The sequence below is a fragment of the Chrysemys picta genome, chromosome 13, assembly GCF_011386835.1.
Source record: "Chrysemys picta bellii isolate R12L10 chromosome 13, ASM1138683v2, whole genome shotgun sequence".
Classification (NCBI taxonomy): Eukaryota; Metazoa; Chordata; order Testudines; family Emydidae; genus Chrysemys; species Chrysemys picta.
Genome location: NC_088803.1, coordinates 44,816,523 through 44,844,277, shown reverse-complemented (window position 1 = coordinate 44,844,277; position 27,755 = coordinate 44,816,523). Strand labels below are relative to the sequence as shown.

General features: G+C 40.3%; 1 protein-coding gene across 10 annotated transcripts in view; it reads right to left on the bottom strand.

Moving 5' to 3' along the window:
* GNAS (GNAS complex locus) overlaps positions 1-27,755 on the bottom strand; it is a 246,184-nt gene that overhangs the window by 72,869 nt on the left and 145,560 nt on the right. For 9 of the 10 annotated variants that reach the window (XM_042858388.2, XM_065566102.1, XM_042858387.2 and 6 more), the window contains 2 exons: positions 16,415-16,469; positions 16,202-16,321 (listed from right to left, as the gene is read on the bottom strand). In XM_042858388.2, the coding sequence (XP_042714322.1) occupies positions 16,202-16,321; positions 16,415-16,469 (175 nt within the window). Of the gene's footprint in view, positions 1-16,201; positions 16,322-16,414; positions 16,470-16,568; positions 16,633-27,755 lie in introns of those variants that run through there. The other variant, XM_065566103.1, reaches the window with a different exon arrangement.

The following is a 27,755-nucleotide window of genomic DNA, read 5'->3' as shown; positions in this document are numbered from 1 at the left end:
GCTCCACTCCATGCAACACACCCTGTGCCTTCATTTGCATCCATGACGACAGTGTGTGTGCCCAAAAGAGGCTAGATACCTACCTATCTAGACATTAGCAGGTGCAAATATAAGTATAAACATGCACATGAAGCTCATGTTTCTACTTTTTAAAAATATCTTGCTCTGAATGTACAATTTATTACCCCCATATGTAGTTATAGCTATCAAAATGTTTACACTCTACCTTGACCTTAGTATAAGCTGTTCAAGCTATATGCTTTCAGCAGAGCTATAGAGGTGATATTAGCATCTGAAAGTATTCCCATGATGTGGGATAACTGAGAAATTTGCTATGGAGGGATTTAAATCAGAATGCTCCCTTAAATCTAATTCATGCTCATGACCCCAAGTTACAAAGGAAAGCATTAGGTCCTGCTGCTTTGATCCAGATTTTCAGAACTCAAGCACAAACACCCAGTAGAAGACAGTGTTATGCTAAATAGAACAAAACAGGTTTAAATTATATGCATAGTTTATAAAAGAAATGGAGATGCTTTTACTGATCCTATCAAGGGGAAAGGAGAGACCTAGAAGGTGTTCTGACTTGGGAACAGGACAGTTTCCTGAGTTTAGCAGAACTTTGAGAACTTGCTAGTTGGTTTTCTGGAGAGCAGGAATCTATGAAAGAGATTTGGAAAGTGCACAATGTAAACACCACATATATAATCGAACAGAGAAATAAAGCTGGCTGCACTTTATCCACACGACAACTCATGTGTATGTCCAGGGCTGGCTCCAGGCACCAGCTTAACAAGCAGGTGCTTGGGGTGGCCAAGGGAAAGGAGCGGCACCTGCGGCAATTCGGGGGCGGCAGGTCCCTCAGTCCCCAAAGGACCTGCCGCTGAACTGCCGCGGCTTTTTTTTTTTTCTTGGGGCGGCCGAAACGCTGGAGCCAGCCCTGTGTATGTCCATGGCTTATACAAAATTTTGCTTAAGAAAGAATCAAAATTCCGGGCTCTAACCAGCATGTTTTTCTGCCTGTGCAAACCTTTATTGCCACATGAAGTCGAACCAACTTTCATTGGGACCACAACAGGAGTGAGGTTCTGCTTGTGGATTCATTTGCAAGGCTGAATCCTGAGTGTTTACACATTTCTCTAGACTCAGTTCTAACTAAAATAATGCAACTGTTCTTGTTATATTCCATGCCGTAGAGCAATTTCTCTCTTTGTAGGGATTTCTAGAGTTTACACCTATTTATTGGGGAAATATTTCAATAGCTTTCTGAATTTGAGATAGTAAGCGAAAGTGTACAAAAAAACACAATAAACGTGTACAATACCGTAATGCTAAAGAACAACAATTTTAAATCTAGCACTGAAGGACATGTACAGAAAGACAGTAAATTGATATTTACTTAACATCAAATAGCTTGCACTTTGACATTTAGGTTTTCCTTTAAAAAAGTTTTTATAAAATCTAAGATCAATAGAAATGCTGATGACTTTAAAAAAGAAAATTCACCTTCAATAGTGAAAATAAATTTTAATTTTTAAAATTCTTCAAGATTTACTTAAGGTGTGATTAGCAACATGAGCTGGGAAAAAGGTTTTTTCTTTCTTTTTCTTAATTGCATCATTTTTAACCTGACAGCACCCCATTTAAAAGAACAGCATACCCATAAATCAGTTTGTAGGTCTTCTATAACAGTGGTTCTCAAAGCTGATCTGCCGCTTGTTCAGGGAAAGCCCGGGCTGGGCCGGTTTGTTTACCTGCCACATCCGCAGGTTCGGCCAATCGCAGCTCCCACTGGCCGCAGTTAGCCACTCCAGGCCAATGGGGGCTGCGGGAAGCGGCACGGGCCGAGGGATATGCTGGCTGCCCTTCCCGCATATCCCCCCTTAGTCTCCTCTTTTCCAAGCTGAAGAGTCCTTGCCTCTTTAATCTCTCCTCATATGGGACCCGTCCAAATCCCTAATCATTTTAGTTGTCCTTCTCTGAACCTTTTCTAATGCCAGTATATCTTCTTTGAGATGAGAAGACCACATCTGTATGCTGTATTCAAGATGTGGGCGTACCATGGATTTATATAAGGGCAATAAGATATTCTCAGTCTTATTCTCTATCCCTTTTTTAAAGATTCCTAACATCCTGTTTGCTTTTTTGACTGCCGATGCACACTGCGTGGACGTCTTCAGAGAGCTATCCACTATGACTCCAAGATCTCTTTCCTGATTAGTTGTAATTAAATTAGCCCCCATCATGTTGTATGTATAGTTGGGGTTATTTTTTCCAATGTGCATTACTTTACATTTATCCACATTAAATTTCATTTGCCATTTTGTTGCCCAATCACTTAGTTTTGTGAGATCTCTTTGAACTTCTTCTCAGTCTGCTTTGGTCTTAACTATCTTGAGCAGTTTAGTATCATCTGCAAACTTTGCCACCTCACTGTTTAACCCTTTCTCCAGATCATTTATGAATAAGTTGAATAGGATTGGTCCTAGGACTGACCCTTGGGGAACACCACTAGTTACCCCTCACCATTCTGAAAATTTACCATTTATTCCTACCCTTTGTTCCCAGTCTTTTAACCAGTTCTCAACCCATGAAAGGAGACAGAGATAGACAGATGCACATATTTTATAAATGAGAAAGATATGACAGAATAGTTGACTTGGCCAAGGTCACACAGCAAGTCTGTGGCAGAACCGGGAATAGAAACCAGAGCTGCCCACAAGTCCTATTCTTTAATGGCTACATTATGCTCCCTGTTGTCCATAAATACCCCAGATAACAGTTTCTCTGTTTTCCAGCTCACCATTAGTACCTACTAGAGAATATGTTTTCCCTATCTCCACCCTCAAAATCTATGAGATTTAGAACTGTGTGAAGATGACATTCCAATTTAGAAGTGAACAGGTTTGTCACTCTACCATATAGTTACGGAAGAAGACTGGCAAATGACAGTCAAGCACTGTGTTGAACCTGGTAACCTTTCAGACTCTACCTTTGTAACTAAGTAGCAGAGGGGTAGCCATGTTTGTTGCTTTTTACAGATTCAGACTGAGGGTCCTGTGGCACCTTTAAGACTAACAGAAGTATTGGAAGCATAAGCTTTCGTGGGTAAGAACCTCACTCCTTGCCTCTGAAGAAGTGAGGTTCTTCTTCAGAGGCAAGGAGTGAGGTTCTTACCCACGAAAGCTTATGCTCCCAATACTTCTGTTAGTCTTAAAGGTGCCACAGGACCCTCTGTTGCTTTGTAACTAAGATATCAATAAAAATTCTGCTAGCATGCACTAAGCTTTTTATGGCAATCATGTACAGTGTATAAGCAGATCTAACTTTTCTGTATTTTTTTCCTGCTGTACCTTAAATCATTATTTCTTTGATCTGGACTAAGTCGGACTGTTCTGTCTAGGAAATTATTTACAATTCTTCTTTAATAGAAAAATGTAACGGGGAAGAGCGGAATTTACTGTTGTGATGTTGGTCTTGCACCGGGGATGCTGACTCAGAGACACCAACCCACATTTTATTCTGCAGATCCCATGAGTAAGCAGGACTTCGAAAGGTCATAGGATTAAGAGGGCAACAATTTATGACTCTTTCCACACAGAAGGATTAATTTTCCTTTCCATACACAGACAACAAATGTTACGGGGAATTATACACATATATCAATGTAAGTAGAAATCTCAGCATTGGCAAGTGTATTTTGTTGTATAAGAAAATCAGTTACACCATATTTGTGATATTTGGTATAGAGATGATAAAGTAATTATATTTGTTAACTATTTTCCTGTGCAGATAGTTCAGAGAAGAGAATTTCAAATCGTAAGTAGGAGACAATAGCATGTACATAGAAAATCGTGTTTACATTTTCTTAAATTTCCTTTCTCCATAGATTCCCCAAACTCCTTCAATAACCCTTATTGCTCTGGTATAGAATTTAAAAGGGGATCTAGAATTTTTAATATCTAGTCAATGGAAATTATGTCAAGAGAGTTTAAATGACTTTTCATTCTAGTTAAAAAACACATCTGGTCAGTTATGAAGTTAAGTACAAACTTAAAAATAGCAAGCAAGAGTGCTGCTTTATAGCAGTGATACTCAGATCGTGGCTCTTTAATGTGTCTCCTGAAGCGCAACTGGGAAGAGCACATTTGGTAGAGAGATGGCAAGAAGAGAGAATGCAACATTTTAAAAGAGATGAATGCAAATGAATGCATACTGTCATCTTCCCCAGGTAACACAGGGAAAGTCTATTCAAGACTGCCACAGCAAGAGAACAGTTTGTTGCAAAAAGTTCATCCAAAACTCTGAGAAGTCACAAAGTGCACTTCTTCCTGTATTTAAGATTTCATTTGCTGCAAAATAGCTTAACATAATGTGACTGCTTCAACTACAGACTCTTTACACAACTCTAAGTGACCAGTCAGAAAATACTTTTGTGGGCCTGCAACCACAGGGACTATTACTCCAGAGGAAATTCTGCACCAAAAAAGTAAAAAATTGTGCACCCCGCCCCTCCCCCAAAATATATATCTGCACACGGTATTTTAAAATTCTGTAAAATTCTGGAAATTTTATTTGTCAATAAATAAATGTGGAGCTCCAGTAGGACAGCGGGGAGCGTAGGCCACTGGCTGCACAGTATGGAGGTAGGAGATCACGCTGCAGCCCCGCCCTCTTGCTCTCCCCGGGATATGGACTGGGCGTTGATACTGCACCTGACCCTGACACAGAACGCAAGGGCTGGGCCTGCTCCAGTAACACCCCGGGGCCCTGCCCCTCCCCACCAGGTGCACCAGCAGGCAGGCTCAACCCAGCAGGATCCAAATATGGAGGAGCTTAGTGTGTGTGTGTGTGGGGGGGGGGGGGGGGGGTAGGATGATATCCAGGCGTGGGGGAAGAGGGTTCTGTGTGGTGCAATCTGAGTTCAGGTGGGTCAGTGTGGGGTTTGGGTGCAGGACAGATCTGGATGCACAGGGGCTCTTGGGGGGGGTGTCCAGGTGAAGGTGGTTGGGACTTGGCGGGCGGGTGTGGAGGGAAGGGGTTCAGTGAGGGGGAGTCTGAGTGCTGGGAGAGTGGGACTTGGTGGGTTGGGGGTCTGGGTGCAGGTGGTTGGGGCTCAGTGGATGGGGGTTCGGGTGCAGGGGGCTTGTCAGGGTGGTCTGGGTGCATAGGGGGTGGGGCTCGTCAGGGTGAGTGTTCGAGTGCGGGGAGCTCAACAGGGGGTGGTGTGGGGGCAGGGGTGAGGGGTCAGCGGGGATGGGCAGGTGCAGGAGGTGGGGCTCAGCGGGGGGCGAGTCTGGGTATGTCCAGATACACGGGGGTTGGGCGGATGGGGGAGCAACTCCCTATATAGTGACCCCTCCGCCCGCCGCGGAGGAGTGATGAGGGCAGGAAGTGGGGAGAGGTTTTTGGGGATGGGTCTGACCCGGATCCAGCTGCTCCCTGCAGGGGAATTGTAGTTCTCCCCCCTCCTAGCCCAACCAGGACTATCAGCTGAGCTCAGCGCAGGGTAGGAGCCACCAAACAAGGTGTCCCCAGCCCCCTGCAATGATTTACCCCTCCACCAGGGATGAAAGTAGCTTAACGGATTTACTGGTACGCAGGGTCCTGGGCAAGGTGTGGGGCGGCAGCTCTGGGCCCCCGGAAGGGGCGGGTCTAGGGCCAGAGTCCCCCAGCCAGCCCTTCAGCGCTGCCTGGCCTCTGCCACCCAGGGCTCCGGTGGCGATTTAAAGGGCCTGGGGCTCCAGCCGCTGGTGCGGTAACAGCAGCGGTGGTTGGGAGCCCTGGGTCCTTTAAATAGCCGCTGGAACCCTGGGGTACCAGTGGCCAAGAGCCCCAGGGTTCTGGCTGCTGCCAGGAGCCCCAGACCCTTTTAAATCCCCGCCCCCCGGGGCAGCTGCCCCTTTTGCCGCCCCACATCAGAGGCCCTGTTGGTACGGTCGGCTGTGTACTGGTAGCCACTTTCTTACCGGAACACCATACAGGACGGGACCGGCTTACTTTCACCTCTGCTCTCCACTGACTGCTCCGGGTGCCAACCACCATAGTTGGTGATGGGGGTGGAGAAACCCCCCTACATCATATGGGGATCAAAAGTAAAAACATCACCTCCACCATATTTCTAGTCCAACACCACTCTGAACTCAAACTGGACAGAAATATAATCAAGATGATCTGAAATAGTCACTGAATTTTCCCCAGGCCCATTTTCACAAATCACTGAAACTGTAGAGGGGCTATTCTATTGTGTTGCACCAACAGTTAACCAAATGCATCAAAGAAATATACTGATGGAGACCACATTCTGTTTTGACTTACCCCTCCCCGGGAACACCATTGAAATAGCAACATGGACTGGTTTGTGTTTTCCATTTTAATGTACTCTACAGCCTGAAAACAGAGTTGTGATGTTCTTGCATTTTTTAAGCACCAGGTTGTCCCCTATACAGCATTTATTATTCTGATTACATGGAAAATGAGAGAATATCATCTAATCTTGGGCAATTCAGTTGGCTGAGAGATGACAGTACAGGGAATATGATGGGTGAAGTAAAAGCAGTCCTTGCACAAACTCAGCAAGGTCTCCCATTTATTAGGTTTTTCGCTCAAGCCACAAACCAAACATTTCTATTTGCTACATTTGCAAAGTAGCCTCAGTGATCAACATTTATCCCATGCTTCACTTCCTCACATCCCAACAAAAACCAAATTTCTCCTCATTCTTTACTTTTTCTAATGACCGAAACATAAATTTTCTAAAAGATTCAGGACAGAAAACCAACAACTATTTAGATTATTCAGTATTTTTTACAGTGTGTGCACAGGAAGAAAAATCACGCCAATTCTAAGGCTTCTTATCATTTCTGTTTATCATCAGCTCTGTTACAATTAACCTCTTCAGCTATCTTGACCTGGTTCACTTTGATTAATAGAGCATTTTTGTCAACTTATTTTCCTCCCCTAAAATAATCACGCTGATCACCGTCAATTTAAAGCCATAAATTCCTACTACAGAAAATAATCATCATTCGATTTCAACATTTAAACCCTGGTTTCAATTTTCTATTCACCTAAAGAAAATCCAGTGAAGGACAATGACGCTGTCTTCAGGGTTGTCTTTATTTTTTATTCTTTTTACACACACACAAATGTGCAGTAATCCAACATCCATTCTAAACAATTTAGAAACCAATATGTAAAACTAACTGCTATTTAATAAAAAGGAAAAAGTTCACAAATTAGAATTTTTCCAAGTTTCACAGCTCATCAAGAAAAGTGGTTTCTACCTCTTCCCACATTTTTCACGGAGCTAAACTGTCTCATATTACTACATAAGCCTTCGCTAGCTTTATAAAATTTACAACGAATGCTTACTAGAACACTATGAAGTACAATGGGTATGATTAATTAATAAATAAATACCTCTTCATCTTTTAACCAGATGGCAAGATAACACTGTTTTAAGAATCTATTCCATATCTAATATACTTATAGAATACACTCGGGGAATATGTTAAAACTGGTAAACAGTTTTAGCATATTCCCCCAGTATATGTATATATAAGTATACACCAACTGCACCCATTATATTACTGTAAAAAATAAGTTAAAGTACATTTGCCAAGTGAACAAAGTATATTTCAACTGATTTTCAGATTTTTGTTTGGGTTTAGTTTAAAACACATGTACAACTGACTTGATCTCGGATACTTCAAAACTGCTGTGAACTTCTGAACATTGATAAAATGCTTCTTACTGTGACTATACAGGGCACAGGGTTTTGAATCACTTGATGCCTGCAGGCAGCTGCTTTTGCTGGGAAGCAAAAACGACAACAAATTCATGAGTAGCTAAGGGAAACCCTTATAATCAGTAAATGGTCAGAAACTTTCTAATCATTAGGAATTATTTTGGTATTGCTGGTTTACACTATTTTTTACACTTTGGATTTCTCTCTTTAAAAATGTTTCTAGAGTTCATAAATAGTGCAAATTTTACAGTCCCTGAAGGCTGAAATCCATTGTTCATCCAGACATGATACCAACATGGCCATGGCAAGTGCTGGGCTTCCCTCAAATTTTGTCTGGAAGCAACACCTTATAAGAAGGCTTTTGAATCTCTATGTCCATTCAATCTTTTCCCTTTGCCTGGGCTGCCCAAAAATGTGTTCCAGTTATGATGGAGGTTCTTAGGATGAGGACCGAAGCCTCTCATTTCTCGTAAGCCACAGAACAATCCATCAGATGGTAATGACTACTCATGGTCATTTCTGACCCAGACTGGGTTCAGACTGGAAACTTAGCGTTGACAGACTCCATGTTCTTTTATCAATCCCCTAACTCAGCCAGTCCCCTTTTAAAATTTAGATATTTGTACTTTTAGATTTCAGAAATTATCTGCTGAAAATATGCCAAAGACAAGACGTTGGATACAGTGCTATTCAAAACACATTGAAGCTCTTTGGATAAGTGGCAGTAACACAGAGAAGGTTCTCTCTTCGGGTTCATAGCTTCAAGAGGGTCTCCTAGCCTCCTGCCACTGGAATACAAGGTACACTGAAACAGGAAGCAAGGATTACAGAAATTGGGATCAGATTTCAGAGTAACAGCCGTGTTAGTCTGTATCCGCAAAAAGAACAGGAGTACTTGTGGCACCTTAGAGACTAACAAATTTGTTACAGCATAAGCTTTCGTGGGCTACAGCCCACTTCTTCGGATGCATAGAATGGAACATATATTTAGGAGATATATATACACACATACAGAGAGCATGAACAGGTGGGAGTTGTCTTACCAACTCTGAGAGGCCAATTAAGTAAGTGAAAAAAAACTTTTGAAGTGATAATCAAGCTAGCCCAGTACAGACAGTTTGAGAAGAAGTGTGAGAATACTTACAAGGGGAGATAGATTCAATGTTTGTAATGGCTCAGCCATTACAAAATGGGGATGTTACTGTGAATTAAGTACTTTAACTGCTTACTGTCAGCTAGCCAGATCACCTGCCAGTAAATGCTAATACATTAACCAAGCACTTGTTTTCAGGAAATCTAGTTGTCCATTACCAAATGTGCTGAATTTTTAACGAAGTCACATCACCAAATACACTGTCCTCCTCTCAATTTAAGTCATGTTTAAGGCTAAGATTATGTCACAGAGGTCACAGATTCCGTGACATTTTCTGCTTCAGCTCCCGGGGGGCCCTCAGAGATCCCTGCTGCCGCAGGCAGCATGGTGGGGGGAAAGGGGGCCTGGAGTCCCCAGCCACCATGGGCAGCAGGTGCTGGACCCCCCCTTCCCCTCCCACAGCAGGGCTTAGGCTTAGTCCCATTTTGTCACCGTTGTTTTTAGTGAAAGTCAGAGGCAGGTCATGGGCATTCGTGAATTTTTGTTTACTGCCCGTGACCTGTCCATGACTTTTACTACAAAAAACTATGACACAATCTTAAGCTGTGTCATGTTTAATAAGACACTGCAGTATATCAAATTTATTCCCAATGCAGAATCTTGGGTGGTCCTATGTTATGTTTAAGACATATCTTTCCTAGAGCTCAGTACATTAGTGAATATAATTTTACTTTTTTTATTCATTTTTCTGCTCTAGCCAGACTGCATAGTCTAAAGAAACTTTAGTTCTATCACAATTCTACCAGTGACAATGAAGTGTGCGGTCTTAGGTAAATCACTTACTGTCTCATATCTCTGTTTCCTCATTTACAAAAGGGATGTTAGGAAGATTAGCTAATGAATAATGTTAAATACATAAGAACGGCCATATTGGATCAGACCAATGGTCCATCTAGCCCAGTATCCTGTCTTCAAATTGTGGTCAATGCCAGGTGCTTCAGTGGGAAAGATCAGAATAGACAATCAGCGAATGATCCATCCCCTGTTATCCACTCCCAGCTTCTGGTAGGCAGAGACTAGGGACACCCAGAGCATGGGGTTACATCCCTGACCATCTTTGCAAACAGGCATTGATGGACCTATCCTCTATGAACTTATCTAATACTTTTTTGAACCCCATTATAGTTTTGGCCTTCACAACATCTCCTGGCCACAAGTTCCACAGGTTGACTGTGCGTTGTGTGAACAAGTACTTCCTTTTGTTTTAAACCTGCTGCCTATTAATTTCATTGGGTGACCCCTAGTTCTTGTGTTATGGAAAAGGGTAAATAACATTGCCTTATTCACTTTCTCCACACCATTCATGATGTTATAGACCTCTATCATATCCCCCCTCCTTAGTTGTCTCTTTTCCAAACTGAAAAAAACAAAGCAATCCAAACACCAAAAAGTCATATGGGTGTTAAATTCTGTTTATCTTTGACTCAGCACTTAGAAAACATGTATTTTCCAGACCACCTGCAAATAAGTGCTTAGAAGATGATCACGGGAGATGAATTCAATGGGAGGGTGCTCAGCATCTTGCATTATCTGGCCCTAAATACCTATAGCCCTCAAAGGGCAACTCCTCTATATTTTGGAGATGTAACACCACAAGTGTTCTCTCTATTATGTTTCTCCATCTGTTTACTTTGCAGTTTCTGCATATCCTCATAGAAAATCCAGTTCAAACACCACACTGAGAGCAGAGTGTCTGGATACCAGCTGGAACATGAGTTCCAAATGAGCAAATGGGAAAGAAAGTTGGTTGACCCTAATATGTAAAATAGTATATCTATTATTGCATTTCAATACAATTAAATATCATCACTACTGCTAAAAAAAACAAACCCCAAATTTCTCAGCATTAACACACAATATATGAAAGGTGTGATTACTATCTTGTTAAAAAAAAAAGGGGGGGGGGGCAGAATGTGTTGTTTCAATGTGCTACTGCTAGCCCCAAACACTGTTAAAGAGTCATAGCAGGTAAAGTTCTGCTGTATTTGGGTATCGGCACTGCATGTGTCTGGGGGGTAAAGCGATGTACAAGAAAGGACAAAGTGTGGGAAGGGTAGAGAAGAAAACATATTAGGGGATCTTTTACATTCTCCCTTTCCTCATCCCACAAAGACGGATACTGTAGCTTTCTCAGGTTATAATAAAGTATTAACTCCCATATTGTGTCTCTTCTGTGTCTGAAGTGAATTCAAACATGTAGGCATGAGCAGAAAGTAAAGTTAAATGAATAATTTGCTTTTAGAATCCCCTTATTTTTTCTCTGAACTAATTACAGATTTCATTTTTATTTCAAGTGTATAGTAATTTATATCTATATACAATTTAAAAAGAGTAGTAAGTGAAGGTTACTGCAGCACATACATACAGTGATACTGGCATCTAGCAGCCTCTTAAAACAGGTTTACATGATTTTAGTGAATTATGACATTTATCATATAATCAGGATCTGCTTAGCTGTACTGCATAACTTGCAAACCAGAAGGCTGAGGCTTCTCTCTCCACCTACAGAAAATTGTGGGCTTTTTGGAGTTTTAGATTTTGTGTTTGTGTGTGCTATCTGGTGCATTTAAATCCTCTACAGCACACAAAGTTTGCATTATTTCTACCAAGACATTCACAGACCATACATTTCAATTACTATGCCCGGGGAGTTAACATCTTGGGACATCCTCAGTCTTTAATTTATTTAAGTCACATAATTAATACACAGGTTAAATTTTTCAGGTGCCAGTGGAATACAACCTACACTCAAATCAGGTCAGCTGAGACTACAGTTCATATCATCACTGGGGACAGAACCTGCTAACAGTATTTGTCCAAGTTGGTGGCTAATGGAAATCCAGTTTAAAACCTCAGTTTTTCAAACACTTATATACTTATTTAAATATGCCAATAGGACTACTCACAGAGCATAAAGTTAAGCACGTACATATGTCTTTGCAGGATCGGTGCTTAAAAATCAAAACAATGTATTTGCTCAAGAAAACATGAGAGTTCCATGAAGCATTTGTAATCACCCTAAACTGGTGATTTGTATCCCTAAACTGGTGTGTCACCTTCTGTCTTAGAAATATACACACAAAGGCTCTTGTCTGGAGATGAAATATCTGTGGACTTGGTCAGATTCCCTGCCTTACTTCACTCACCACCAACACAAGAGAAAGAGCAGATATTAAGGGAGGTGGCTAAAAGGAGAAGTAGTATAACAGGAACAAAGTGGATGATAATCCTTCCGTTCCCGCAGCATCAGAGCTATTCTAACAAAAAGTGTTTTGGGAAGCTGGAGGATGGAATGTTCGGGCCCAAAGCATCAGTGGTAGTTGGGAAGTCCATTTTTGGGAGCTGGCACTGGAATGTTTAGTCCTGTACAAAACGTGCCAGCTGGGGGCAGTAGGCAGCTCATTAAAGAGAGAAACCAGAAGTGGGGGAGGTGGGAAATTTAAAAGAAGCTGTTGTCCTAAGCTCTGATCTATCAAGTCCTATTCTTCTCTCTCACAAGCTGATAGAGATAACTGGGGCTTCACAGCAGTTAGCCAGCTTAGAAGAAAAACAGTCCAACTGAGTTAGAGGCAGGAGAAGTGGGCCAGTGCCCTCGGTAAAAAATTGCTCAGAACACCAGAATTCTTGTCTCTCTTTTTTTCCCCACACTTCCCCATCAATGCAAGACTGAAGAGGTTTTCCAGACTCACTAATGTTAACATTCTCAGGGGAGTCTGTAGTCTCAGCCACAAGTGTGTAACCATCACAAAGTGGAGCAGCTCTCTCTGACTGATTAACCCTTTCTTTTCTGTGCGACTATCCATGACTGACAAATCGTCACCTGACAATCAGTTTTCCTAGGATTCTGCCAGCCAACTATATCTGTGGAGTGCCAGATGTCTTCAAATCTTGGCAGTGGATCAGTGTCAACAGAACCCACTTACTGGCCTGTAACCATCACAAGAATATAGACCAAATCTTACTATGAAGCTCTTAGGGCATAGTATTTAGAGATGTCTATATAACAGTAAAGACACCACTGACCACTCCTCTTTACAAAACAATGGCCTGTCAGTCAGTCAGGTGAATCAATGCCAGAAGAATCAATCGAATCTTCCACTTCTTCAGTACCTTCCATTAAAGATCCCACAGACCTCTACAAACATTCATGAATTAATCAGCACAATATCCTTGTAAGGTAGGATTATATTAGTTCCTAGAAGAACTCTACTTTTCATGAGAATTTGAAACCATCACAAAACTAAAATATTGTAAAAATGGTTCATTTACTAATGGAAGCAGGAAGAAGATTGTTAAACAAGTTCAAATACATCTGAAAGCAAATAAGATTGCTTCTATGGATTCTACCCTGCTCTAAAACATGAAGACAGCTTTTATCCTGGATGAATATAGCACATATATTCTATTACTAAGGACCATGGAACAACCCCCCAAAACACTTCATTGTGTGAATGTTTCTAAACTTGCTGGATTTGTAAAGAAACATTTCCTAAAAATTGTATTTCTATAACTAATTGCCTTCAATCCAGACTGTTGATTTACTCAACTCTTAATCTGTAAATAAAATAAGGCAAACTTTTGAGGCCTCCTGATTGATTAGAAAAGGACCGATCCATTTATATTGCTAGAGATAATAGCAAACAAATATTCTATTTTATATTGAGCATGCCCCAATTAGATCTTTGTGTCCCTCAAAATAAGCATGTCTCAAAGCCACCAAAAGGAAATTCTATATTTATGAGAAAAAGCACACTGGATATTCCAAATATGTAAAAGGAATCTCTACTAACTGCAGGACTGAGGAAGGGTCCAGATGAAAGTTTTTCAGGTTGTGACTGGATGAAAAAAAAAAAAACAGGCTGGACCTCTTGATTTTCTTCATTGTATATTGAACACACCTTAATTTACTGTACACGCATGTGCACATGCATTGTCGGTTTATTAAATTATCTGCAGTTCCCAGAGTATAAAACTATCGCTTGTTTCAGGAAAAGTTACAAATACCACTAACTGGAAGAAAACGCTGAGGCCTGCAACAAGCCAAAAGAGAAGAGTCTGATTTAAAAATCAGAGGTTGATTACAGAGAATCATAGGAATCTATCACAATATTATTTGTCTCAACCTGAAGCACCACAAAATGCTAGTCTTGGTGAGAGCTGCAGGCAGCAAGCCAACGCAAGAGTGAGTGGAGAGGTAATGCTTTGGCCCTCAGAAATATTTCTATTTATTGCACTCAAAACATGGAATTCTTTGTAGAACTGAAGCACAAGATTTTTCATTTAACTGTAAAACATGTGAAGACATACTAACAATATGAGAGATAGTTTTAAATTAAAATCTCATGTGGATTCACAGCTTTACTGAGATTGATTGTTTATGCTAATTACTACTACTACTTTGGTATTCTTACTATATTGGCTTTGGCGCAAACAAGACCTTACCCCACCTTTCTGATTTTGTTGAACTTTGCAGGTTCTCTGGATTGTGAGATCACAGTGCCAATCTCAATATTGGAGTACTGCTCATTAGTGACGTGCTCGTTAGATACAAACTATGTGAGGACATTCCTTGTGTAAGATGACTGATGCAGGAAAATTATTGACAGCAATAATAGCTATAAAATGTCTCCATCGCTGAATTTGTAGGCTAGCTGGTTTAAACAATTTTTAAAGTTTAGATGGGTCAAAACCTTGCCAGGGCAAGCTATCCCACATCTTCAGGACTTCTTGCACCTGTCTATCAAGCATCTGGTGCTGGCCACTACTGGAGACAAAATATTGGACTAGATGGACCCTAGCTTTGCTACAGTATAGTAATAAACCCGTCAGTCCTCTGGAACCCATGAAATCTTTTGAATCTTGCCTTTGGAATTGCTGGCATAACACTACAACTAAGTATCATATGCTATGAGGTAATTAACAAAACTGCCTTTCCAGTGGTTTTCCAAGTAACTAGAAGTAGCATCTTGTATTTTTATGGGGCTGCTGGATGCTTCCAAGGTCAAGTGACAGCATTAGTGAGTCAGAGGCAGCAGATATATCCTCAAAAAACAAGTTAACTAATTATACCTTTTTGTCATTTACTCTGGACTTGCTCTGGCTTTAAAGCCATTGGCTAGGTTTAATGAGGTTCAGGGAGTGAGGAGGGGCAGTCCACTAGTGAGAACCCTCAGTGTAATTCTGGATAGGTTAGCTGTGGTGGCATGTTGGCTGGAGTCATGCCAGAACTCAGCCACTCTTCCAAAAGGTATAGCATGCATCATCCCCTACACTAGCTCAACACTGCTGGGTGATGAGCTTGACCCCACCCTATCTGGACAGGCTGGTTTGCAGCAGTGCACCACCAGAACTGCGAGTCCTACACCCCTAGATCAGTGGCTCTCAACCTTCCAAAACTACTGTACCCCTTTCAGGAGTCTGATTTGTCTTGAGTACCCCCAAGTTACACCGCACTTAAAAACGATTTGCTTACAAAATCAGACATAAAAATACAAAATTATGATAGCACACTATTACTGAAAACTTGCTGACTTTCTAATTTTTCCAATATAATTATAAATCAATTGAAATATAAATACTGTACTTATATTTCCATGTATAGTATTTAGAGCAGTACAAACAAGTAATTGTCTGTATGAAATTGTCTTTGCTAGTGCGTTTTATGGAGCCTGTTGTAAAACTAGGCAAATATCTAGATGAGTTGATGTACACCCTGGAAGACCTCTGTGTACCCTGGTTGAGAACCACTGCCTTAAGATTGTGGCTAGCTAAATAAGAGAAACAGGGGGAAGAGGAGAAGGCTCCTGGAGTCCCAGGCAGGACAACCCACAATCTGGTCCTGCATATTTTAGTTATGTTACTGTATATTTTATTTAGTTAAGGAACACAAAAAGAAACCCAAGAAGGATTTGTCATTTATATGGATAACAAGAATAGCACTAGCTATTATGGCTAGCTATCAAACAACTTGGGAAGGGGATATAAAACCTTGTATTTAAGTGCTTAAACTATCTCTAACTATTAGGGATCAGGAGCTCTTCATGAGGGACAAAATTATCCCACATTTGCCTGCTGGAGGGTTTCTTGCATCTCACCCTCAGCATCAGGTACTGGCTTTTGTCAGAAGTTTACTGGTCTCGATGGACCACTGGTTTCACCCAGTATGGCAGTTCCTATGTACCCAGTAAAGAAGGCTCATTGAATTGCATGATATTCTTGTAAACATCTACTGTGATACAGGTGAAAAATAATCATCCACACAAAAAGCATGATTATAACTGAAGAGGAAATTTACTTACTGCTGAGAAATCAAAGTCTATCTGGTTAGCTAAGTTTAAGATATAATCGATTCGAAACTGGTTCTCTGGATTGGCTAGCTCCACTGGTGGTGCCAAATTGCCCATTGCTGTCACTATTGTCTGCAAAGAAAGGGAAAAATACCCCACATTTGTTACTGAGATAGTGGTTAAAAACAGCTTTTAGAAGCAAGACACAATGGTTTGTAGACGTACCTCTATAGCTTCTTTAATATTGTTTTTAATATCCTGAATTTTCATTTTTTTCTCCCTGTAACCAAGGAAACATACAAATTAAATTTATGCACCACAAAAACAGAGGTTTCTGAAGTGAAATGCAAATGAAAAAGTACATTAGAACAAAACATACAAGTGAGATGCCTGCTTACTCCCATTCAGTCACTGAACACATTTGTAGTTAGATCACCAACTATCTTACCTGTTTAGGAAAACAGATTTTGATTTCAGATACATGTGTTTAATCATAAAAAACCCATATTCACTTATTAAAATTGTAGTCTTAGATGGAGAGGAACTCATCTTAGTGATACTATGGACATTCTGTAGTTCAAGCAGGTTTGGATTCGAGTGTAAAGAATAGAAATACCTGGAGGCTGTTTATAGACAAGAGGAAATGAAGAGATAAAAGGGACAAGTTACCAAAAGTCAAAACAACCAAGAAAAAGCAAAGCAGACCAGGGTAACACGAAGATTTAAGGGTGAAAAGAAAATCAGAGAAGAAAACATCTGGAACAGAGAGCTCAGACCAGGAGGAGATACACAATTTAACTACACAAACATGCAAAGTATAGTGTGGATAGGAGGACTAATCTATTACATAGAATTACCAACATAATACAGGGGACAAGATGGGTGAGATAATATATTTTATTGGGCCAGATTCTGTTGGGGGAGGGGACAAGCTTTCGAGCTTCACAGAGCTCTTCTTCAGATCCTGAAGCCATTGACTAACAGAATTACTCTCAAGGTAAATCCATTAGATATGTTATGTAATGTATGTCATATGCAAATCTGACCACAAAAGTTATCTTAATATTAAATGTTTAATATTACATCAAATAAGTTGTATAATCAACATATTAAAAACACCTGATGTAACCATGAATCTTAATGCAGTAAAATGAAACTGGAAGTATAATCAGCAATCAGGAATGCAGAAGAAGAGCTGAAGGAAAAATACTGCTTCAACAATAATACAGGCAGACATAGTTGGCTGGGGATGGGTGGAGAAATCTGTTTATAGAATAAAACATGAATAAAAAGCCTTTGGGGAAGAAGACAAAGTCCAAGAACACACATACAGTGCACTAGCTGCTTGCCACGTTGCATTTTGTGACTAGCTGCAGGTCTGGAGGTAATTTTTCCTACAGCTGCTAGGATCCGATTGTGGTGCGAGCGTTGCACTTATGGACTGAAAGAACACAGCAGCATTACAGCCTCTTGCACTGAGGCGCCATGTACCTTGAGACAGACAGGCAGAGTAGTGGAATTCTAGCATCAAACAGATGTGAAGTCTCAGTTGTGGTTGTGTTCCTAGTCTACCTACAGACCATCGGATTCCAAATTTACTGTATTTGACGACTACCAGTTTTTGCTTCAGGGATTTGGCACAGCTGATGGGAACAAAGCAATGAATCAGTAGAGGCTAAAAGCACTGAACTAAGAAAAATAAGGGAAGGACAGGGAGAGATAGACAGAGGCCTGCTCTCCGTCTTTTCCTTTTCATTGTCCTCTTTTCATTTCTATTCTTCCCACCCCCCCACCCCCACTAAAGAGATGACAAGAAATTCCCTCCCACTCACCCACCCCCACACATACCAAGCACACTAACATTTTACAAGACAAAGGTAGGTATGAAAATGTTATGTGGTTAATGCAACAATCGCATTAACCACTGTGACTTCCCACTTTTAAAGGTTAGTGCTCTTACAGAATAGGGTAAACATTAAACAAAACAATGCAATGAAACTGCTAGGGATGAGAGAAGACGGAAGGCAGCAAGCAAATGGTAACTGATTCAAACTTCACAGTGAGAGACTTTCATTTACTCTGGTTTGATTTTGTCCCCTTTATTCAAAGAGGCTCTGAACCTGCAAACATACACAGTTCTACTGAAGTCCATGGACTACTGATCTATTCAAGGTCTCAGTGTTTCTGCAGGACTGGGATCAAACAAAGAATGATTATACTTAATTATTTTGCCTTATTTTGGTACGGCATTAAAAAAGGCAAAACAAAAATCTAACAGGTTTAGGTGTTTGTTTGGAGACAAGGTGGATGAGGTAATATCTTATATTGATTTGAAGAAGAACTCTGTGTAAGCTCTAAAGCTTGTATCTCTCACCAACAGAAGTTGGTTCAATAAAAGACATTAGCTCACCCATCTTGTCTCTAATATCGTGGGACCAACACAACTACAACAACAATGCATACAATTAATGTATATATGTTTGTTTTTAAAAAGGTCAACTATAATTACATTCTTCTCCAAAACAAATGAGGTTTTATTTAGAACATTTTCTCAATATAGTTGCTAAGTGTGTATTCATGAAAAATTCCCAAATCAGACCACAAAAGCTCTATATTTAATATTACATTCAGATTTTCAGTCAATCTTTCATATTTACATTCACAGATCCTCAAGCTATCAGTATCACAATAAAGTGATAATGGATTCTGAAGTAGTGTAAAACTACTACAATTAACAAATTGCTAGGTAATCATCACCATCTTTACTACAGGAATACTTCGTCCCCCTATTTGTGTTTTTGTTGCCATGGCCCTGTGGCATGTCCTGTAAACAAAGAATCTTATTACGCAGCAATGAATGTATCATCTCATTTTGTATTTTATAATGTTTACTAAGCATAAATTTTCCATGGCAATGAGGTGCCTCACTCCTCAGGAAACTCAACAGGCTTATCAATAGTTCAGCCAATATCTGATGTACAGTGCAATTGTTTTTAAAAAGTGCTACTTAGTACCAGCTTTTATTCAGGGATTTATAAAGGGTAGCCTGAATTCATCTCTTCACATAAAAACACTATTTTTACAAATTATACAAATATTTTTAGCCTACTGAGTTCTGAAACCACCACCACCCATTCACCACGGCCAGAATTATTTTTATAGGAACACTGCCAGGTTAAAAATATTTTCTGATTTAAAATAGCTTTTCCTCTTGTATTAATATTAAGACTGCTCAGATTTTAAAAACTAAGAATTTTAAAAATCACTTACATCTCACCACTAACATTGATTGTTTACTTGTGCACAACATTCAACTATAAACTGAAAACATATTAGTTTGTTTCAATTTCTGGCTCTTGTGTGCTATCCCAATCCCCAAAACTGCAAGGGAATGTTTATATCCCAATAAAATCTTTTCATGGGATAGATTAGATATAATATCATGGAAACATTCATGTTTAATTTACTCACAGCTCCGTATGTCTTCTCCACAGCTTGTGGTATACAGAGATTCATGCAGGGATTAAAGGCACCTTTTCAAACTCAGTTTATAACATGGTTTGGGCCAGTCTGCACAGCCCAGAACAAAGGGTTAAATTCTGTTGCAGCTGAGCAGTTTGAACAGTAGTTATCAAACTCTGTTGTTTTTGGCTATTTAAAAGGGTGGGGGGAAAGCTGCATCTATTTATCATGAAGGCCACTAAAACCTGTTTGAGGAACCATGAAAAATATTACCTTCAATTTCAAATAGGGAAGAAAGTCAAAACACAAATCACCTTAAAGCTTAAGAGACTCAATCGTGCCTTGAAGTCCAGGCCTAGACCCTGATTAGGAAAAGCATCCCTATTCAGTAAAGCACTTCATGTGTTTAAGTGCTTTTCTGAATCAGTGCCCTAATGATTTTCTATTAAAGACGACAACTACTTTTTTTTAGTTTTGACTTTATAATGCTTTAATCAAATCCTACATAGCCAGCAGGCTACCAAGCAAGTTGCCTTTTTGTAGTCTGATTTAATTGACAAATTTATTGCATTTTAGAACCCAGGAACTATGTGAATATCCATCTGTAAACTGGGTATAGGGACCTTCTGAAAAAACTTACAACTTCTACATTAATATTTCAAAAGCTTTATTGGTGGTAGCAAAGACCAGGAAGTAGGTTCACTCTTTGCGAACCAGTGTATGCTTTGCTAGGAGGAGGGGAAGAAATCAGACTGTGAGCCCGAAGGCATTAAATAAAATGTGCTATGGTAATTATTAAAACATGGTCACATTAATAAAACGTGTGACATGATTGCTCTACTGGTTAAAATAATTGACAGAACAAAGTAGTTTCAACCTCTCATTAATCACATGTTCAGTTAGAACCGCTGGCAGGTTAAGAAGTCATGTACTGTACTGTAAAGGAATGGGTACAGTCCTGTCGGTGCTAAGAATACTAATACTACAAAGAAAAAAAACAAGTTTAAAATCAGATACTAGAGTGTTTTATTCTTTCTACAATACAATTACTATTAAAGATATTATATATAGAGACATGATAAAGAAAAATAAAATTTTTCTCCATATGCTATGGCAGGTCTTCAGTGAGACTGCTGGAAAAGAAAACCCAAATCCTTCAGAAATTCAGAGTAACAAATCTGTTTTAATTATTTTTTCCTTAGAAAGTTAAAAAAAAAAATCCATTACAATGTGCCACCATCATTTCAAGGTTCACAAAGTACCTACATTATTTTTTTAAAGTGATAGAGAAACATTTTCCCAATAAAATGGGGACTGCACAGCAAATTTCACAGCCTGATTATAAAAACATTTTTAGTAACCAAACGTGTTATAAAAGATGCAGTGAAGAGGTGATTTTTTCACCTCTTTTTTAGTAACCAAATGTTTTAGTAACGTTTGGTTACTAAAAATTACAGTGATTTTTGATGTACTATATATGGGAGTCAAAGTAAAAGCCTTTGATCAGAGAGTATATAACAGAGAAACACTTCTAATGAGGTTGAAGTGTATTTATGAAAGTGGATTATGATGCTAGTTAATCCAGGCATGAAGACCACCTAAAGCAGGGACATTCCCTGAAAAACCTAATACACTTAGGCCTACTGTAACGTGAGTAGAATAATTAAACCTCAGCATTGTTTATATAAGCTATGCTGACATTCATTTTTAAAGGATGTTTGCTTTTTTTATTTCTGAGCCTGCTTTAAAATCTGCAATAAATAAATAAAAGTGTCCTAGGCATAACGCATTTCCTTTGCTTGTGAAGTAGTAGTATGCCCTTCAGTACCATTAATGTATTATTTGACCAACAGCCAGTCTATCCAGGACCCTGAAGAGATAGGTAGGGTATCTGCCTGGAAACAGGAACTCTTCCTTGTGATCACTGGGTCCAGATTACGTAACTTTTCTCAAATAGAGTTAAACACACACTTATTAATTATTCTAGGATGCTGACAATTTACTGTAGCTGTCAGGCTGCACTATAATTTACTAAATATTTATATGACTGCTGCAAACAACAAACAGCAAAATTCCCTTTACATCTACATTGCCAAATGTGACAACCAGAGGGATATATACTTGGTTTTAATATAGCTTATTAACTGCCTTTGGCTTCCTCTCAAGGCTGTTAACAACCTGGCTTTTGCCACTTATAATGGTCAATGTCTTAGGCATTACCTCAACTTCTGAAACAACGACAAAATTAGCTCACTGTCCTGAATTTGCTTACATGACCATTCCACTAACTTGTGGGGGCGAAAAAACTACCAATTTGTACCTGGCAACACTATGTTTCCAGTTAAACAAACTAGTTGTCAAACAAAAACAGTACATATAGCCAGCATAACTTTTATAAAAGTACCCCAAAAAGCAACTTCACTTAGCTCTCTATCCCACTGAAAAAAAGATATGTATCTGTGCTGAACTAACAGAATATCAAATTGTTTTCATATTTTACAAATTATTGGAAAGCTTGGGAGCCACTGGCAGTGGAGCACATCCCTCTTGTGTTCCTACAAGAGCTCGTCACAATTAGAAAGCAGAAGAGTAGCCTCCTGCAGGTAAGGATTAATCCATACCACAGCACTCATTTAAATATAGTATAATTTTTATATTACATATAAATAAAATATTCTATCGGCTGATATGCTTTCCATCTGAATTTATTATAGCTGTACATAGTCATTTTTTTCACTAATGTGCAAGTGTATTTCAAAGGGAAATCATGCCTCACCAATCTACTAGAATTCTTTGAGGGGGTCAACAAGCATGTGGACAAGGAGGATGCAATGGATATAGTGTATTTAGATTTTCAGAAAGCCTTTGACAAGGTCCCTCACCAAAGGCTCTTAAGCAAAGTAAGCAGTCATGGAATAAAAGGGAAGGTCCTCTCAGATTGGTAACTGGTTAAAAGATAGGAAACAAAAGGGTAGGAATAAATGGTCAGTTTTCAGAATGGAGGGAAGTAAATAGTGCTGTCCCTCAGGAGTCTGTACTGGGCCCGGTCCTATTCAACATATTCATAAATTATTTGGAAAAAGGGGTAAACAGTGAGGTGGCAAAATTTGCAGAGGATACAAAACTACTCAAGATAGTTAAGTCCCAGGCAGACTGCAAAGAGCTACAAAAGGATCTCACAAAACTGAGTGAGCGGGCAAAAAAATGCCAGTTGAAATTCAATGTTGATAAATGCAAAGTAATGCACATTGGAAAACATAATCCCAACTATACATATAAAATGATGGGGTCTAAATTAGCGGTTACTACTAAAGAAAGATCTTGGAGTCATTGTGGATAGTTCTCTGAAAACATCCACTCAATGTGCAGCTGCAGTCAAAAAAGCTAACAGAATGTTGGGAATCATTAAGAAAGGGATAGATAATAAAAGAGAAAACATCATATTGCCTCTGTATAAATCCATGGTACGCCCACATCTTGAATACTGCATGCAGAGGTGGTTGCCCTATCTCAAAAAAGATATATTAGAATTAGAAAAGGTTCAGAAGAGGGCAACAAAAATGATTAGGGGTATTGAACGGCTGCCATATGAGGAGAGATTAATAAGACTTAGAAAAAAAGATGACTAAGGAGGAATATGATAGAGGTCTATACAATTATGACCAGTGTGCAGAAAGTAAATAAGGAAGTGTTATTTATTCCTTCTCATAACACAAGAACTAGGGGTCACCAAATGAAATTAATAGGTAGCACATTTAAAATAAACAAAGGGAAGTATTTTTTCACCCAATGCACAGTCAACCTGTGGAACTCCTTGCCAGAGGATGTTGTGAAGGCCAACACTATAACGGGGTTCAAAAAAGAACTAGAAGTTCATGGAGGATAGGTCCATCAATGGTTATTAGCCAGGATGGGCGGGGATGGTGTCCCTAGCCTCTGTTTGCCAGAAGCTAGGAATGGGCGACAAGGATAGGATCACTTGATGATTACCTGTTCTGTTCATCCCCTCGGGGCACCTGGCATTGGCTACTGTCGGAAGACAGGATACTGGGCTAGATGGACCTTTGGTCTGACACAATATGGCCGTTCTTATGTTCTTATTAATATTCACAAAAAGTACATTAACATTTATTTAGTCCTCCTATGAAAGTTGATAAAAAGTGAAATATGCACTGTGTTTGAGTCTGCCTAAAATATATCCAATATATACCAAATAATACATCCAAGATCTACAGGACTAGGACTATAGGTCATGAAATTCATTAGTATTATGAAGACGACGACGACAACGACGACAACAACAACATTAAATTAGGGTACATATTTACAGAAATTTCCCAAGTTACTTTGTGATTCATCAGTAAGCCAAGTTTTGCAGCCTGGCTTTACCAACATTCTTCTTTTATGCACATTATAAGAGTCTAAAATCCAAGGAGTTATCTGTTTTGAGTCAAAGTACTTTCTTTTATAAACACATGACTGAGACAATGCAGTAGGTTAGTTTAATTTACCAGCAACCCTGTCTATTTGATATATGTGAGAGTCACCAGAGGATGAAAAGGTTGGACATACAAGTAAATGAGAAGGAAAGAGGAAGAAGAGATTGAGAAACAGTGCATAGGAGAGATAAAAGACACTCATAGAATCATAGACTTTAAGGTCAGAAGGGACCATTATGATCATCTAGTCTGACCTCCTGCACAATGCAGGCCACAGAATCTCACCCACCCCTCCTGTATCAAGCCTGTGTCTGAGCCATTGAAGTCCTCAAATCATGGTTTAAAGACTTCAAGATGCAGAGAATCTTCCAGCAAGTGACCCGGGCCCCACGCTGCAGAGGAAGGCGAAAAAAACTCCAGGGCTTCTGCCAATCTGCCCTGGAGGAAAATTCCTTCCCGACCCCAAACATGGTAATCAGCTAAACCCTGAGCATGTGGGCAAGACTCACCAGCCAGACACCCAGGAAAGAATTCTCTCACTTAATAGAGAAGGGAGAGATTTAAACAGAAGAGAGGAGATAAAAGTAAAGAGTCAAGGTCAGAAACAGCCCTATGTTAATGCACACAAGGGAACTTTTAGTTCACGCCAGCACAGTCTACACGGGCCAGTGAGCATGCAACACATTGGTGTGCTTTAGAAATAATACCCTTCTAGTGTGCACCACTGCCCTGTGGAGACAAGCCTCAAGTATTATTTTACTAATGACACCATGCTTATGCATCAAAAGTGTTGTAGACAGCTCACTGATCAGAGCATAACCCTGCTGCTGCTGGATCAAGAACTGTTATTTTCTACTTCTGTTTTCTTCCCTGTCCTACAGAAATTCCCTTCCACTAAACGTTCTGCTCTCAATCTAAGGATTTTGCTTTTCTCTTTTTCATTAGTGATTTTAGATACCAACTATCTGCCCCATAGGGCTAACAAGTTCTGAATTGTTCTTCTGCTGTCCCATAACATTGTAAATCGGAACCTGTATTAGCTAGATTGTTCACTTTCTCTGCTCATTTTACTCAATTATAAATAATATCTATTTCAAAAAGATGTTTGAATAACTTGATAAAAATAAACCCCGATTTAATACATGGTTAAAATTGATCACACAACATTAATTTTCAAATGGAGCCAGCTTCAAGTGTCCTGGACTCAGTTGAACATCAAGTCTCACCCAAAAAGGTACAATCAGCTGCACACATACATAATGTTGCCTCTTTTTGACCCGAGTAGCTCATCAAAGTTTGGGCTTTTGGGATGTTCCAGCTGGGAGTAGAAATTGGTGACAGTCTGGTATTTCTCCAATACAGTTTTGTTTATTAACAAGAAATGTACGAAGTCCTGCTTCTCCAAAGGCTGGAGTAACCAAAATTCTCGTGCCACAAAATAACTCAGCCACAGGTTATGGGCCTATTATAGGAGTGGGTCGGTGAAGTTCTGAAGCTTGTGATGTTTAGGTGGTGAGACTAGATGATCACGATGGTTCCTGGCGTTAAAGTCAATGGGTAACAAAAGGAGCAGTTTCTTAGCTCATAGCCATGAACCTCTTTAGCCAGCAGTCTCAAAAGCTCTCTATCTAGCTTTTTTCAGGGTCAAACTTTTTATTTATTTATTTTATTTATTTATTTTAACAGGCTGTTGCTTGCCTCTCTTCCTGCCTCTTAAGGCTTGTCTCTACGGTGGGATAATGCACTTTACACAGGTGTGATTTCTAAAGTGCACTAATGTGTTGCACATTAACTAGCCCAGGTAATTCCGGGTGGCGTGCTTTAACGTAATGCTGTTTGAAACACATAGGGCACCACTAGTGAGCACCAGTAGGGTCTACATGGACTATTTAATGCACAACATATTAGTGCGCTTTAGAAATCACACCTGTGTAGAGTGCATTACCCCACCGTGTAGACAAACCCTGGCTCAGTTTCCAGATTGTCTTTTCTCAGTTTCTCTATGTTCTGTCACCCATCTCCGCTGTCTTCTCCAAACACAATGCGCAGCAAGTATCAGAGGGGTAGCCGTGTTAGTCTGAATCTGTAAAAAGCAACAGAGGGTCCTGTGGCACCTTTGAGACTAACAGAAGTACTGGGAGCATAAGCTTTCGTGGGTAAGAACCTCACTTCTTCAGATGCAAGTAATGGAAATCTCCAGAGGCAGGTATATATCAGTGTGGAGATAACGAGGTTAGTTCAATCAGGGAGGGTGAGGTGCTCTGCTAGCAGTTGAGGTGTGAACACCAAGGGAGGAGAAACTGTTTCTGTAGTTGGATAGCCATTCACAGTCTTTGTTTAATCCTGATCTGATGGTGTCAAATTTGCAAATGAACTGGAGCTCAGCAGTTTCTCTTTGGAGTCTGGTCCTGAAGTTTTTTTGCTGTAAGATGGCAACCTTTACATCTGCTATTGTGTGGCCAGGGAGGTTGAAGTGTTCTCCTACAGGTTTTTGTATATTGCCATTCCTGATATCTGACTTGTGTCCATTTATCCTCTTGCGTAGTGACTGTCCAGTTTGGCCAATGTACATAGCAGAGGGGCATTGCTGGCATATGATGGCATATATAACATTGGTGGACGTGCAGGTGAATGAGCCGGTGATGTTGTAGCTGATCTGGTTAGGTCCAGTGATGGTGTTGCTGGTGTAGATATGTGGGCAGAGTTGGCATCGAGGTTTGTTGCATGGGTTGGTTCCTGAGTTAGAGTTGTTATGGTGCGGTGCGTGGTTGCTGGTGAGAATATGCTTAAGGTTGGCAGGTTGTCTGTGGGCGAGGACTGGCCTGCCTCCCAAGGTCTGTGAAAGTGAGGGATCATTGTCCAGGATGGGTTGTAGATCACTGATGATGCGTTGGAGAGGTTTAAGCTGAGGACTGTAGGTGATGGCCAGTGGAGTTCTGTTGGTTTCTCTTCTGGGCCTGTCTTGTAGCAGGAGGCTTCTGGGTACACGTCTGGCTCTGTTGATTTGTTTCTTTATTTCCTTGTGTGGGTATCGTAGTTTTGAGAATGCTAGGTGATGCGCAGCAAAAATCCCTCCACCCTCTCAGCCCAAACTCCTGAGCAGGTTGAGTTCACAACCCCCCCTTTTGGGTTAGGTGTTGACAAGTAAGGGCTTCTTAATTCATGCTGTGCATTTAAAACTCTTTGGTAAAGTATAAGCGACTCTCCAGCTAGAACTTGTCTGTATGGGGATGTTACCTCAGATTACGTTGTTCACTTTAAGTAAACAATATTAACTTTCTCAAAATGAAGTGCATCTAACACTGATTTATTGTGCCAGTTTAAAAAGATACTTCTATCGTTAATCATTGTGTCCAGGGCCGGCTTTAGGCCAATTCCACCAATTCCCCCGAATCGGGCCCCGCGCTTAAGAGGGCCCCGCGCCCAGTGGCAGGGTCACCCAGAGTGGGGGGCAATTGGCAGATAATCCCTTCCCTGGCTAGAGGCACCTTTTTAATTTTTACTCACCCGTCGGCGCTCCAGGTCTTTGGCAGCGGGTCCTTCACTCGCTCTGGGTCTTTGGCGGCACGTCCTTCAGTGCCGCCGAAGACCCGGAGCGAGTGAAGGACCCACCGCCAAAGACTAGGAGCGCGGCCCGGTGAGTACAAGCCCCACGTGTTTTTTTT